Source organism: Typopeltis vanoorti, chromosome 12 (assembly GCF_054136105.1).
Source record: "Typopeltis vanoorti isolate ZY-2024b chromosome 12, IOZ_Tvanoo_1.0, whole genome shotgun sequence".
NCBI lineage: Eukaryota > Metazoa > Arthropoda > Arachnida > Uropygi > Thelyphonidae > Typopeltis > Typopeltis vanoorti.
This window is the reverse complement of record NC_143560.1, coordinates 4,014,434-4,029,612: the sequence shown is the minus strand read 5'-3', so window position 1 is coordinate 4,029,612 and position 15,179 is coordinate 4,014,434. Positions and strand designations below refer to the sequence as shown.

Here is a 15,179-nt window from a genome sequence, read left to right as displayed (position 1 = left end):
CGACCAGTTTACTATTGATTGCCAGAAATCCAAAAATGTCACTTCTTTCAAATATCTCGGAACATTGATTATTCTGGATCTGGATAGTATAGGTAGTACAGAAATGCAAGCAATAATACATGTTTAACAGATATTATAATTTACAGCATTATTTATTATTTTCCAAAATTCTCCCAAGCAGTTAAAATAGAAATATACATAACAATCAATAGACATATTGTCTGAGTCCGGCTCAACCGACGGTGCAACACGTTATAAAACTCGATGTAACTTAGAAATACCAAAGCGCTTTACATCGATTTTTACATAGGTCAAGTCCCATGAGAATTGTAAATAACCTTGTTTGTTTCTATGTTTTTATGCTAGATATTTTTGTAAGTAACCCTATGGGAATTAATTGTATTTACTCCCTTAACTAAAGTTTCTAGAATGTCAAAAACAAAGGCAATGTTTTGCCATCGGAACCTTGTGTAAAAGCAATGTATAAAGAGCACAAGAAAGATAGTTTTCGATAAAGTGTGTGTAAGAAGTGGTTGCAGGCTCTGAGAATAAACAACTTCGGAGTTTGTATCAAAGTGATCTGATAATTTCAGAAAAGTTTCCGCTGCCGAGAAAAGAAGGAAAAAGAATGCAGGGACGAGAAGAAAGAACAGGCCGGCCTTATCAAAAGGACCAAGGAGAAATGCCGATTTTCTTCGGGGTTTAGTGCAAGGTCTCAGAAAAGACGTAATAAAAAGGGACTGAAGCGAGCAGAGAGGCTTCTAGTTGTCGACAGAGAAAGGGAACCCGGTTGGCAGTGAAGAGAAAGGGAGCCGTCAGCAGAGAGTCATCAGAAGTCGGAAAACCGAGGAGAAGAAGGCCCCAGTTACTAAAGAGAGAGGACTGTCGGAACCAGAGGCAGTCGGAACAAGAGCGGAGTCGACAGGGAACCAGAAGTTACGGCGAACCTGAGCCAAATGTGCTGGATGTTCTTTTTGCTGCTGGAAGTCAACCGGAATCAAAAGCCGAAGACCGATCTTCAAGCCGGTATGCTGAAACATCTTGCTTGAGCTTTTTGAATACAAGAAAAATTTGCAGTCCAAGGCCCGCCAGTAATCTGACAAAATCCCTCGAAGCAAGACTCCCCAGATGAAAGCCAAGGCCCGAGGAAAGAACTGGGCATAGAAACTTTAATGCAGTAATCTTTCGAAGAATGTGTGTCAAAGATCCTCTGTAAGTTCCATCTTTATTTTAAATTATTTTTGTAATTAGGAGATATATTAGATGGACTGATAAGAATTGGTAATACGGAATATCTCAGAAAGTCCTCTGATCTATTATTGATTGAAATATAACCTGTGAGATAACTTGGCATAGTCAGCCAATCTCTTTGAGAGTAAATTAATGTCAGTGATTGAATGAAATATGCATAAGAATAATTGAGTAATTATTGTATAGATATCTAGTTTTGATAAATGGAAAGTTTGGTTATTTACACTAAAACTCTAAAGGACAGGTTGAGAGAGTAATCTCCCTATCTCTTAATTAATGTACTTTATATTTATTGTAAATAAACGTGCTTCATTTAGATGCCAATAGAGTGCTGCTTGATCTTCATTTTACAACTGCACTGTTCCTAAATAAAAGGACTTATGAGTGGGAAACAATTAAGGTAATAAAAGCACAGTTTAAGTACTGAGAGAACCACGACTGTATATATAAACTTTGTTGAAGGAACTCATGCTAGTGAGAGAGGGAGAGAGAGACATCTACCGGACATATTACTTAGTCTTCTGCAGATATAAAAATACTAGTGGCACAGTGTAACAAATAAATTTCCAATGTTTTTAGGCATACGACTAGTAAATATGGAAGGTGGATAAAAGTAATACGCAGTAGAATAAGTGAGAAAGGATATAAAGAAATAGATTAAAATTAGAATAGAGATAATACAATAAGACAATTTAGGAAAATAACACCTCTATCATTACAACGTGCATTTGCACGGGCAACAGGTTTTTTGGGGCGGCAAAATTAGCCTAAACTATACTAAAAATAAATTAAAAAAGTAATTTATTCCTTATAGGTGGAAACCAGACATCGGGATGTCGTTAGTTAAATTTTTACGTAATAAAACTTCTTTGTATTTATTTAAAAATCATAATCATTTAAAATAATGAAGTATTATATTATGAGGCTCCCTGTTTCACAAAAAACACAGAATTTTTCTTCACTGATGAGATCTTTATTGAGATCTCATTAGTGAGTAGCTACTCACTGATGAGATCTCAATGAAGATCGAAACCGATCCGGGTAGTGACCTCCAACCATAATGGATAACATCATACATCCCCTAGGAGATGGGTTTTACATTATGTGAAATACTAAGAATTGCGATCAGAACTTTCTACACCTTTGCTACGAGTTGCCCTAGTTTGTACTACGTACTTGAACTACGTGCTTTAGCTTTCTCTAGTAGTCGCCGATACTTTTACTATATTCGGCATGAAACTCTTTGATTCCGATCTCTGAGTTTCTTATTCGGTTTTAAAACAATGTGGGATTTAATATCCTCTTAATTTAAATAATAAAATTATATTTTGTGAAATTTATCTTGCACTGCCTTTACTTTTCATATATCGGTATCAGTGCAATATCATTTCAATTTTCTAGGGAATAACATTTTCAGTGACGTTTTTCCGCGATCAATATTTCGCCCGATGAATTGTCCGTGAACGATTCTAATAGGCGCAACAATTTATGCAAATAGGCTTATTATATGGCGTTGACAGTAGTGCCGTTGTGTGTTTTGAGAATGAAGTAATAATGGAAACAATGAGATGTGTGTAGCAGAGGAGAAAGTATAATGTCCTACGCGATGAGTCCTTGGATTCGTTGGGTATGTTACGTAATAATAATAAAATCATCAGCTACAGCCTTTTCTTCCCTTATAGGGAGTAGACGAAGCCCTTTTAACCCTTTCTAAGTTATGGAGACTGAGTAGGAAGTTAAATATCCACTAGTCCACAATCAGACATTGGCTGCACTTTCCTAAGACTATCACTAATTTCAAATGGTATCCAGTAAAGAGACAGCTAACAACAGTCGCCATGCCCCCCCCCGCCAACAGAATATTTCAATGTCTGAAATAGTATAGGTTCTGCAGTCTATTTTCTTGAGTTTATGGGAGAATTCGAATTTTTCTGGAAGAAAAAACTCGCTTGCATGTGCCAGAGATCAACTAAGTAGGGGAAACTAGTCGACGAAAGTTCCTCTAGTCGGCGATGGGAATCGAATTTAGAACGCTCTCTCTCTCTCTTGGCAGTCTACTGCTGAGGATTGCAAACGTCACTTTCACTGAGTTGCACAGGCACTAAATAATAATAATAGGCTCTAAATATATAAAACAAAATAAATAAATAAATCAGCTAACACCTTTCATTCAATTATAGAGTGTATGAGAGGCCTTTAGCCCTATCTAAATATGGTGGTATAAAAGCCTTACAGTGGCTGCACTGCATAGTTCAGAGGGCCTGGACAGACGGACGTATTCCAGGTGATTGGAGTAGAGCTCTCGTAGTACCCATATATAAAAAGGAAATAAAACTGATTGTGAGATTTACAGAGGTATTTCTCTACTGAGTGTTCCTGGTAAGATTTACGCCAGTATACTCGAGAAACGGTTGAGAAGAATTGTGGAAGAGAAACTAGGTGATGATGAACAAGCTGGATTCAGGCCAAATAGAGGCTGTCAGAATCAGATATTCACTTTACGACAAATAGTTGAGAAGTTATGGGAATATAACAAAGAATTGTATTTAAGTTTTGTCGATTTGGAAAAAGCATATGACGAGGTGACAAGAGAGAAGCTATTCAATACGCTGCAGTTATATGGTGTCAATGGGGCATTATATCAAGCAATACTTAGTCTTTATTTGAGTCGTAAGTCATCAGTTAGAATTGAAGAAAGTACAGGGAGATGATTTAATGTTAACTCTGATGTCAGACAATGATGTACATTATCACCTCTGTTATTCATTATCTATATGGATTACATTATGAAGGAAAGTGGTATTAAACCTGATATCAAAATTAGAGATGTTAATGTCGGCTCCTTCCTTTATACGGATGATGTTATACTTCTAAATAAATCCGCTACAAGTCTGCTAGGTTTCCTGACTAAACGCAATAACTGTTGTGATAGATATGGTATGAAGAGTAGCAATAACAAGCCAAAGATAATGAAAATAAATAAGCAGAATCATTGAAAATATCAGCTGCATTGTGAAGAGAAGTAATAGAACAAGTAAAACATTTCAGCTACTTAGGCGCAATTTTTAGTGAAGATAGTAAATTAAATATGGAAATAGACAACAGAATCAACAAACCTGATATGGTAGGAAGTCAACTGAATACATTTATATGGAATAAGAGAGAAATTAGTCAAAACACTAAATTCGCTGTATACAAGACAGTGTTCAAACTAGTTTCAACTTATGGATCTGAGAGCTGGGTCAGAAGTAAAACACTTGACCAAAGACTAGAGACTGCAGATATGAGAGTCCTGAGAAAGATTAGGGGCGTGAACATATGGCTGAATGGGAATATCGTATTAAAAACGAGGATATTAAGAAAGAACTTGACATTGTTAGCATCAGGAATGTGTTTGCAGAGCTACTCTCAGGTGGTATGAACAGAATGGGAGAGGGGAGATTAGCAAAAGAAGTGTTCTCTGCCAGGTTGGCAGGAAAAAGGCCCAGAAAAAGACCTAGATATAGGTTGATTGATACGGTAAAAAGTGCCTTAGAAGATAGAAATATAAAATCTGTTGATGTAGCTGTGACAGCTAACAGATTGATTTGGCAGAAAATTGTAGGTAGGAAGTTAGTAATGATGTAATTTTTCATGTAGTACTATCATATCCTCTACACCACTTGAGAGTAAATGTCGGGAATTTGATGATGATGATGGCAGATGGCTATTCCTTCTATACTATTTATTACTGGATTATAGAGACAGAACTTGAGAGCTGCTTGTATGGATATTAATTCACAAGTGAAGTTTGAAGCTATTTTGCTAACTGCGGTTTTGGTTTTCATTTCCTCATATCCAGATAGAGTTATAAAACTCTATCTGGATATGAGTTTTAGTTTAGGCAATATGATGATTTTGATTATTTAAGTGGTGCATAGTGTCAAGTTTTTCTCTTTTATTTACATGCTGTGAATTCTTTTTTAAGCATGGTTCTAGGGGATTTAAGTTAATGATTGTGTTTTTTTGATAGCTTAGTGGAAAAGAATGGATCATTGCTTATTTCATTGATCACGTACTCTAAGTCTATCTGTTTACTAATTTCATGATCATATTGTAAAGTAGATGATCTCTTTAGTCTACCATGGTAGGCATCGAAAGTCTTGAGTGAGATGTGATAATGTTGTTGGCTCCTGATGCTGTTAGTGAACTTAACTGTGGAGAGTTTCTTCTGTCTTCTAGTATGAAGCCCACACTCTTGTTGAGCTTTTAAGTTATTTGTGGATGAGTCTGCTCCTATAATAATTTTTGCTGCTTTTGATTGTACTCTTTCGAGTGTTGCTTTTGATGCAGTAGAAGCTGGAGCCCAGACTTCTGAGTCCTATTGCATAGTGGATCGTACGAGTTCTGTATATATAGTATTGAGTGTCTTTGGTTTTGCACACTTTGGTCCACAAAGTGTTTTGATGATATTGAGCTTTTTAAGAGCTTTATTAGATATATTTGTGATATGGGTTGTAAATCTTACTTCGGTATCTAGGGTTAGGATTAAGTATTTGGGACACTCTGTTTTTCCCATTTTGGTATTATATATTTTGATTGGGCATTGTAACTGTGTCTATTTTTTCTATTAGTGAAGAAGTTACTAAGTTTTGTTTTTTCTGTGTTTAACTGTAATTGGAGTTCCATTGTCCATCTGAGCCTTCTGTAGATTTTTTTAGGACTTTTCAGATTGTTATGGATTGCTGCTTGTTTGCCAGATTGCTATATCATCCGCATAGCATGTTATTTATGTGTCATTTATTACGTGAGGATGAATATTGTTCATATAGATGAGAAATAGGAGCGGGCTTAGAACAGAACCTTGTGGGATTCTAGCCCAAGTTTGATGTATGTTGAAGAAGTTCCATTAACTTTTACTTTAATTTTTCTTCCTTTCATGAAATCATAAATCCAAATTAATGCATTCCCACTTATTACAGTATCATATGCAATTTTTATTAACTTTTTCTCCACACACGATCGAAGGCAGCTGTAAGATATAAGAAAATGGCTGTTGTCTTCTTTGGTGATTTTTCTTAAAAGCCATCTATGATCTGTGGGCCCTGACAGGATCCCAGTGGAGGCATGGAAGGCACTGGTAGAAGAAGGAATTGACCTGATGTGGGAGACCTGTTAATAAAAGTTTGTCAACAGGAAAATATACCCGAGGAATGGAGGGAAAGTACACTTGTCCCCATCTACGAGAGTAAAGGAGATACACAATACTATAAGAATTATAGAGGAATAAAGTTGATGTCCCACACAATGAAAATCCTAGAGAGGGTTCTTGATGGAAGACTGAGAAGGACCTGAAAATTGCAAAGGAGTAATTTGGCTTCATGCTTGGTCAATAGGCGACAGATGCTATCTTTGGGTTACGACTGATGATGGAAAAGTTTCGAGAGAAGCAACGGAAGATACATCTGGTGTTTAATGATCTGGAGAAGGCATATGATAGAGTGCCAAGGCAAGAAGTCTGGAGGTATCTGAGAGAGAAGAAGGTACTGGAGAAATATGTCAGGCTGGTGCAGGAGATGTACAGAAATGTGAATACAAGAGTTCTAACCCGCCTGGAAGCGAAAGAAAGTTTTCCTGTGACAGTTGGCACTGGAAAACTCAGCATTAAGTCCGTTCCTGTTTAATATTGTGATGGAGGTGGTGACGGAGGAGGTGAGAGAAGACACGCCTTGGACTATGTTGTATGCAGATGACATTGTGCTGTGTGCAGAATCAAGACAAGAAGTGGCAGCTAAACTGGAAAGTTGTAGGAAAGTACTGGAAGAGAGAGGTATGAGACTGAACAGAAGTAAGACAGAGTATATGTGTTGCAAAGTGGAGGGCGGCCAGGAGACAGATCTGGAGCTGAAAGGAAATGTCATCATGAGGGTCAGCGACTTTAGATACTTAGGGGCTGAGAAGGAAGTAAGATGTGCAGGATAAAAGCAGGATGGAAGAAATACAGGGAGATGGCTGGAGTACTATTCAATACGAGGGTGCCGATCAATCTAAAAGGCAAAATCTACAGGAAGTAGTGAGACCAGCTATGACGTATGCTATTGAAACTGTGGCCCTGAGTAAAAGTAACATCAGCAGGATGGAGGTTGCGGAGATGAGAATGCTCAGGTGGATGTGCGGTGTGACCAGAAAGGATCATCTGAGAAATGACTATGTAAGGGGAAACGGTGAAAGTTACGAACTTAGGAGCAAAGGTACAGAAGGCAAGGTTGATATGGTTTGGTCGTGTGATGAGGAGGGAGGAAGAGTACGTGAGAAGAAAGGTCATGCAGATGGATGTGCAGGGGAGGTGGAAGTGTGGACGGCCAAAGAAAAGATGGAGAGAGATGGTGGAGGAGGACTTCAGGATGAAGAACTTGGATGTGGCTACAGCCCAAGAGAGGATGTTGTGGAGGAGACTCACCACAAACAGCTACCCTACTTAATTGGGAAAAGCTTTAGAAGAAGAAGAAGACTAGTTAAAGCTATTGGTCTGTAGCTTTTAAAGTAAGTGGTGTATTTGTTAGGTTTTAGTAAGGGTATAATGACTGTTGTTTTCCAGATTTTTAGCAGTTCGCCTCTATTCCAGGAAGTTTTAAATAATGCCAAAACCTGACTTCTGTTTCTGATTCTGTCATTGTGAGGTCCTAAATAAAGACGACTTCGGAATGATAGGTTCTACATTGTGTTAGCAGATGTTTTCGCAATTTTCCTGCTCCTTTTATATTCTTTGTTGTATTGCAGTTTGCTTACTTTTGACTAACGTTTGGCTGCAATATTTGCCATCTGTTTGTTTGTTTGTTTCCGCTGTATTATTTCCCGATTGTGTTTGAAAAGTGAGCAGTATGGGGGAGTGTTGCGTTGTTTAATAATCCGATGATATTCCAGTGTTGTGAGTCTTTCCTTGGATCTAGATTGTTGCAGAATTTTTCCCACTTTTCTTGTTTGCATTTTGAAATTTCATCTTCAATTTTTTGGGTAGCTTCGTTCTGTATTATTTGTTTTAACTGTTCGTTGATAATATCTCTTTCGATGATCATAGCGTTGATGTTATGATATTTCCAAAATGGAACCCAGTTGTATCTCCTGAGTCCTCTGGGAATTGAATTTTTTGCGGCTCTTTTTATGTTGTTGGTTAATTCTAGTAGTTGCTGATCAAGTTCTTTACTAGTGGATGCCCTTGTGCAATATGGTTCTACTAGTTGTGTGTATTTAGGCCAATGTGCTTTTCTGAAGTTCCAAGATCTCTTTTTCTGCAATTTAATTATTGTGATGACAGACATATGATCACTGATGGCATTGTTTAGTATTTTCCACTAGGTAAGATCTGCAGTTTCATAATCTGCTGCTGGGATGTCTAATGCTGGTTCTGTACCTCTTGTTTTTGACAGATATGTATTTTGTTTGTTGTTTATGATTCCAAGGTTTAGATCATCAATTATGTCTTCTTTTGTGCTCCTTTCCGATCTAGTAGTGGGAAGCCCCAGGTTAGGCTTTTGGCATTTAGATCTTCTAAAAGGATCTTTGTATCTGACATTGTTTGATTTAGTTGCTTAATAAGTTCTGTATTGATATCCATGTTATCTGGGTGATATGCATTGACTATTGTAATAGTGCGTTTTGGTAGAAATATCTTGAGTGCTTCAGCCTCTTTGTTACTATTTAGATTGCTATTTGGAGTTGATATGATTTCTTTATATTTAATGTGTTTGGTCCGTAAGAGTACAGATAGACCTCTGTTAGAATGATCCGGTCTATCTTTCTTTAGTGTTGAATAGCCTTTGATTTGAAGTTTCAGTTTTTGATTTAGTTTTGTTTCTTGTAGACATGCAATGTGGATGTTATGTTTGTATAAAATGTTCTTAAGCTCTTCCATCATTTTTTGAGTGCATTGATGGTAAGCTGAAGTATGTTGGGAGTCCACGTAGCATATTTCTCATCGAGATCTCGGACTGTAGTTCTCGACGCATCGACTTCCCCTGACGTGGTATTTTGATTCTGATCAGAACAGATGCACCTCATGGAACTGGGTGTGCCAGAGCCCAGTTAGCCAGCAGTTTTCAGGCCTTCACAGCTACCGAATTGGCTCGGGCCCCTCAAATTCCGACTGTGCTTCACTCTACAGGTACATGAAGTAAGACAATCCCCTACTTCATTCCACTTCCGCCTTGCACATGGGCAAATGCCTCGGATGTGGGATTGGACTTCTGCAAGGCTTACTGCTCCATCCACTCTCAAAAAGCTCGATAAAACTATAATGGCCTCGTCTATTTCCCCCTAGAAAAAAAATGGTAATACTTGATATAATTTTATTTTTACATTCAATTTACTCTGCACAGGTTTCCCTTTCTTTTCTTTTCTGTGTAAATTTCTCTATAATAAGTTGCACCAGTCTCTCTACTTTGCTAAGTTTTCCACGATGTGGTCCGTTTCTTCAAAAAAAAAACAAAAAACAAAAAACGAATTGACTTCTTAAAAGAGTCAAATTCTTTCTGTCAATTTTTTCACTGTAAACTTTTTTTTTTTGGTGGGAAGGATCTGCTTCTTTTACTATATAGATTTATGTCCTTATGTACTGTATTCATTCCATTAAACTCATTATTGGGTTTAATGGAATGAATATGGCAGATGTGAACAATTAAATACAAGTTCATTGGATTCTATATTCGTCTCTGTCACATTGATATCGTTAGAGATACAATCTGAAAATTGTAATAGCACACACAAAAACTCAAACAAATAAGAGGAAAAAATTAGGCCAAAATGCTAAAGTCCTACATGGGAGTCCTCTAGGAAAGATCCTGTTTAGCCTTAGATGTTCAGAAGGGAGGTCTAAGAATTAAAGTTTTTGAAAACTTGAGAAGCTTAACACAGCCATATTTTTAATATGAGACTTGTTCTCTAAATCTAATTCTAATTCTAAGAAGATTCCTTCAAGTTTATATTTGTTGTGGTGAAACATGGTAGTTTTTCAATTTGATTATATTCAAAATATTCAAAGCATGACCAGCCTAACCCAACTGACCATAGAGTGGCGGCAAATGTATAACTTGTGTTTTCCTGGGTGGATATTGGCAGATGAGTTATGAAGATATATTTTCATAACTCATTGTTCATACAAACACTAGTCATACACACTGTTGTTAACTCACCCCATGCTGCATCTTCATGCTTTGTACAATGTGCGATATTATATTCCTTTCAAGTCTCTCAGGGTTTCTCCTCTTCAATTACAGTAATAGCCTGAGCAGAAGCATTTTTTAATAATGACTTGAAGGCAGTAATAATAATCTGGCCTGTGAGTAGAAGGAATGAAGTTATTCGGTGAACATGTTAATTGGAAAGTCCGTCTTAAGTCAAGGAAGGACTGCATTTTATAATAAGTCTATCATTAAATCCTGCAATTCTTATCAATATAAGTTATATCTAGTCACACTAAAGTGACCAGTTAAAGCAACAAACTTTGTTGGAAGTTTTCCACTTGGTTATACAATAAATTAAAGATACCAAGATACTTGGTTTAATCCTATCTCTAATCCAGAGTATTTTAATAATAAGATGTGAAACGTTTTGGAAACTCGTATATGAAAATATGACTTCTGCATTACTTCAACCTTGGTATCCCCTCTGGGTCTTGCTCCCACTGATGAGACACCTCAATAAAGGTCGAAACCGGTCTGGTAAGTGATCTTCCCCATATTGCCTAGCATTATACATACCTGTAAGGATACGTGCTTTGTACTATGGGATACTAAGGCAGGTGATGTGAAGTTATTAGCTTTTATATACGTGTCGCCCCAGTCATGAAAATAGTTCAAATGCAAACTTCTTTGCTTACTCTTGTATAAAGGGTTAAACCAAGTATATAATTTCTTGGTATCTTTAACAAACTTCGTACTTTGTTTCTCTGCTTCTTTTTGTAAAGAAGTGTATTTCAATATTTTAGATTACACTTTCTTTTGTTACTGGTCTTATTGATTGAGTTGTAATCTAGGCATTATTACTATTTAGTATTTAGCTTTCAGTTATCGTTATATTGTTTTGTCTTAACGTTTGGTTCTTTATTATAGATGGCACTAGTTCCATTTTATCCGGTAAGATGGCGTCTAACACAAAATCGAGCGTGAGCTCTTGGCCGAAATGGCAAATAGCTGTAGCTGTAGGAATTGGAGCTCCGCTTGCTGCTGGTTTAGTGTATTGGTACGTTAAAAAAAGTAGGAGGTCGAAGCCTAGTGATTCTCGACCAAAGATAGAGAAGCTTAATTTGTCGAACCAAACCACTAAAAAAACATTACCTCATGATGATGATAAGGAAATCTGTACGAAGCTTAATGGTTTACCTGCCGATGCGAAAACAGAAGACGTTAAGGTATTTCTGATAGCATATTTATTATTATTATTATTATTATTATTACGTAATAATATTCTCTCGCCCTCCCTCGATGAGTCTTTGGGCTCCAAGGAATCCAAAGACTCATCGAAGGAGGGCACCAACTCTACAACTCTCAATTCACCGTAATTACAATCATTATCTACACCAGGGTTTCCCAAACAGTGTTCCGCGGAACACTCGTGTTCCACAGAAAGTGGACAAGTGTTTCGTTGAAAAATTATCAAAATTAATATTAGCCTGGAAGTTTTAAATGTTGCGACAAGTTCAAACATGTTTGAAAATCAGGTGGTCCTCACTTTGCCTATGGATTGTGCTATTAATGCCAGCGCGAGCGTCCCTTGGCTGTCGCATTTTTGCGATGCGAAACAGCCTGCTTTGGCGTAGCGTGCGCTGTGCTTTACATTGAATACGAGACTGATAATACCTGACTCTAATCAAGGTGTTCCATTAAAATTTCAGGATTTGTGAAGTGTTCCGTCGTAGGAAAAATTTGGGAAACACTGATCTACACCAACGCCATCTACCGCCCACCACCACTAGTATTTTACAAACATCCATGCCATGGCGGGATTCGAATCTGCAGCCTTTTGGCTGGTATATTTAATATGATATTTGCAATATGTATAACATTCATTAACAGAATTTGCTGTTTTAAGGATACTTGTGACATAAGATTGAATGATATATTCAATATTATTATTTAGTATTCTAGTTTGTATTTTTTTTTTTTTTTTTAAACTGTTCTTGTAATACCACTGAAAATGGTCTGCTATTTCCAGATCGAAATACTTGGTTAAATAAATATTTTTCTTGTGTTTACGTGAATATATCATTCATTCATTAACAGAACTTTCATTATTAACTGCGTATTGATTGCTGATATTGAGCGTAATTAAATTTGTTACCAACATTTTGCTCTGTTTGCCGGCTTCATTTGAGCACAGTATTCTCATTTATGCTACTTCATAGCATTCTCAACATACACACAGTCAATGTATTCCACTGTGGTGAATAACTGTTGTGCAGTACTATATTTGAAACAAAAAAAAGTATACACCTCAGCACCCTATGCAGAGCATACTTTAGTTCTGAACACACCTTTCACCCCCTTTTTAAGTATGCTGTTGATCACCAAGTTGTGAAAGATTTGGGTATTTTGGGCCATTTTCACATCAACATGATCATCAGGCCATGTACCATTGTTGGATTTACTGGACTGGCCCATACCTGGGATCCATTTTTTCCTAAAGTTGAGCTTTTGAATTGATATTGAGAATTCTTTGCAAGTCAGTTAAGTTTATCCACATCATTTTCCTCAAACTATAGCTTAATAGCATCTGCAACATGGCACTGAATTCTTATGTTGAAGGAGACTTAGGTCTCTAAAACTATAAGACTCTCATGACGTAGGAAGCATTGCATTATCTACAAATAAAGGTCTGAGCATACCAGGAGAAAGTTTCACACTCTGTAAGTTACTTTCCATGTAGCAACACTATGCAGATGCACATTCAACTTGGGAAGTTATCTATTTGCCTTATACATCTGTGCACACCACACATGACAAGAGGAATATACAGTCATAAATTTTCAAAACTAAGACATGCTAGTATTTATTTTAATATATAGGTATATTATGAAGGGCATTCCAAAAATTCATCTAGATGGTGAATGACCTTCAAATGTTTCTAGTGTTGTTTTGTTTCTTCATCCCTTCACTATAGTTCACTACAGTTTAGTATGTGATCACAGCTGTATATTTATCATGTCATTGTATACATCCGTGATGTATACAATGACTTTTACAAGTGCATTGAAGGTGTAACATAACAATACTGGATTTTTATGCATGAAAAATAAATACCACTGGACTTTATTGTTAATTACAACATTTTTATGGTGAAGCAACTGTAACTGTGAGCAGGGCCAGCCCTAAGAATTTTGTTTCCCCATGCAGTTGCATATTTTGCTGCCCCTTTTCCCCTATTTTGTTGCCCTCATTGTTACTAATATTGACATTACTGGTGTCACAACTAGATGTACTTGCCATCAGTTCAGAATTTTTGACATTGGCCCTTTTGCTTATTTCTGTTTCAGTTTGTAGATATTTATGCAAATCCCAGCTTTGTTTCTGAATATCACCTTCTTTTTCCAATTTTCGTGTGCGATATTCTACGCCTAATAGTTTTTTTTCTTTTATCAGACAGCCGGCCTGGTTGGCCGAGTGGTTAGCATATCCACTCTCCAGCCAAAAGGCTGCTGGTTCGAATCCCGCTGTGGGCATGGATATTTGTGATTGTCTGTGAAAGTACTAGTGGTGGTAGTCGGCAGTAGATGGCATTTTGTTAGATGATGAAGGTTGGTGGAGTAGTGAGACGAATGTTGTAGAGTAGATTTAGTAGAGTAGTTGTAGCCCTCCCTTGATGAGTCTGAACTTCCTGGAGGTGTGATGTAATAATAATAATATTGGAATGTTAAAATTATTTTAAAAGTCAAATCCTAATAATGTCAAAAAAAGTATTATTAACAATCACTATGCAACTATATTTATGTATTTTGATTCTATTTCTTTAATTGGTTTACTCTTAACTAAATATCTCATAATGATCATTTGGTCTCATTGATTAAATGAGATTTACCCTTAGGTCAAGGTCAACTCACGGTCAACAATGGAATCAGAAATAAATGCAAGATAGAAGGTGTTCTGCTATTGTCACGTCGTCTGAAATTAACACTGACAGTGCGATATTAAATGCAACATAATACTATATTATTTTAAATGATTATGATTTTTAAAAAATATACAGTACAATGAAGTTTTATTATGTAAAAATTTAACTAATGACATCCTGAAGTCTGGTTTCAGGATGTCGTTAAAGTCTGGTTTCAACAGAGAAGGAATAAATTACTTTTTTATGATTAAATTTTCATATAGTTTAGGCCAATTTTGCTGTCCCAAAAAACTTGTCATTCCATGCAAATGCATGTGTTGCACCGTCAGTAGAGCCGGCCCTGACTCTGAGTACTAGATATAATTAGGCACAAAGAACAAGAAACAGCAATTTTGGCCACTCACTTCTTGTTTTTATTGACTAATCAAGAAGTGAGTGACCAAAATCTACTGCTGATGATTTCCATTAGCAGAAAGCTGAGCAGTTAGAGGAAATTTTCAAATAAGTCAGATTGAATTAATTGAATGTTGAATTAGCATAAGTCAATCCAATCAGTAGCGCACTCAGGATTTAATCTTCTAAGGGGGGGAGCACTCATGATTTAATCTTGGGGGGGGGGGGAATTGAGTAGATGATTTGAGAATACACATTACACATTGCATACGACCTATGACTGAGCATCTGCAGTGATTGCCAATACATGATGCCCATGATCTCCTCTGGCTCAGCTCGGGCAAACAAAGTAGCGCTCGGTCCTCAAGAGCACTACTTCGTTCGCCTTGCGTTCACAGTGGCCGTAATTCCCGAGAGCTATAGGGTATTCCCACCTTATGTGGCCGCTAATTCAT

The 15,179-nt window shown here is 36.9% G+C and overlaps 1 protein-coding gene across 1 annotated transcript in view; it reads left to right on the top strand.

Annotated features, from left to right (window-relative positions):
• Positions 1 to 11,365: 11,365 nt before the first annotated feature.
• LOC150100551 (mitochondrial import receptor subunit TOM70-like) overlaps positions 11,366 to 15,179 on the top strand; it is a 189,622-nt gene continuing 185,808 nt past the window's right edge. Inside the window, exon 1 of the mRNA XM_090401832.1 lies at positions 11,366 to 11,635. Coding sequence (XP_090257958.1) covers positions 11,366 to 11,635 — 270 coding nt within the window. The remainder of the gene's footprint in view (positions 11,636 to 15,179) is intronic.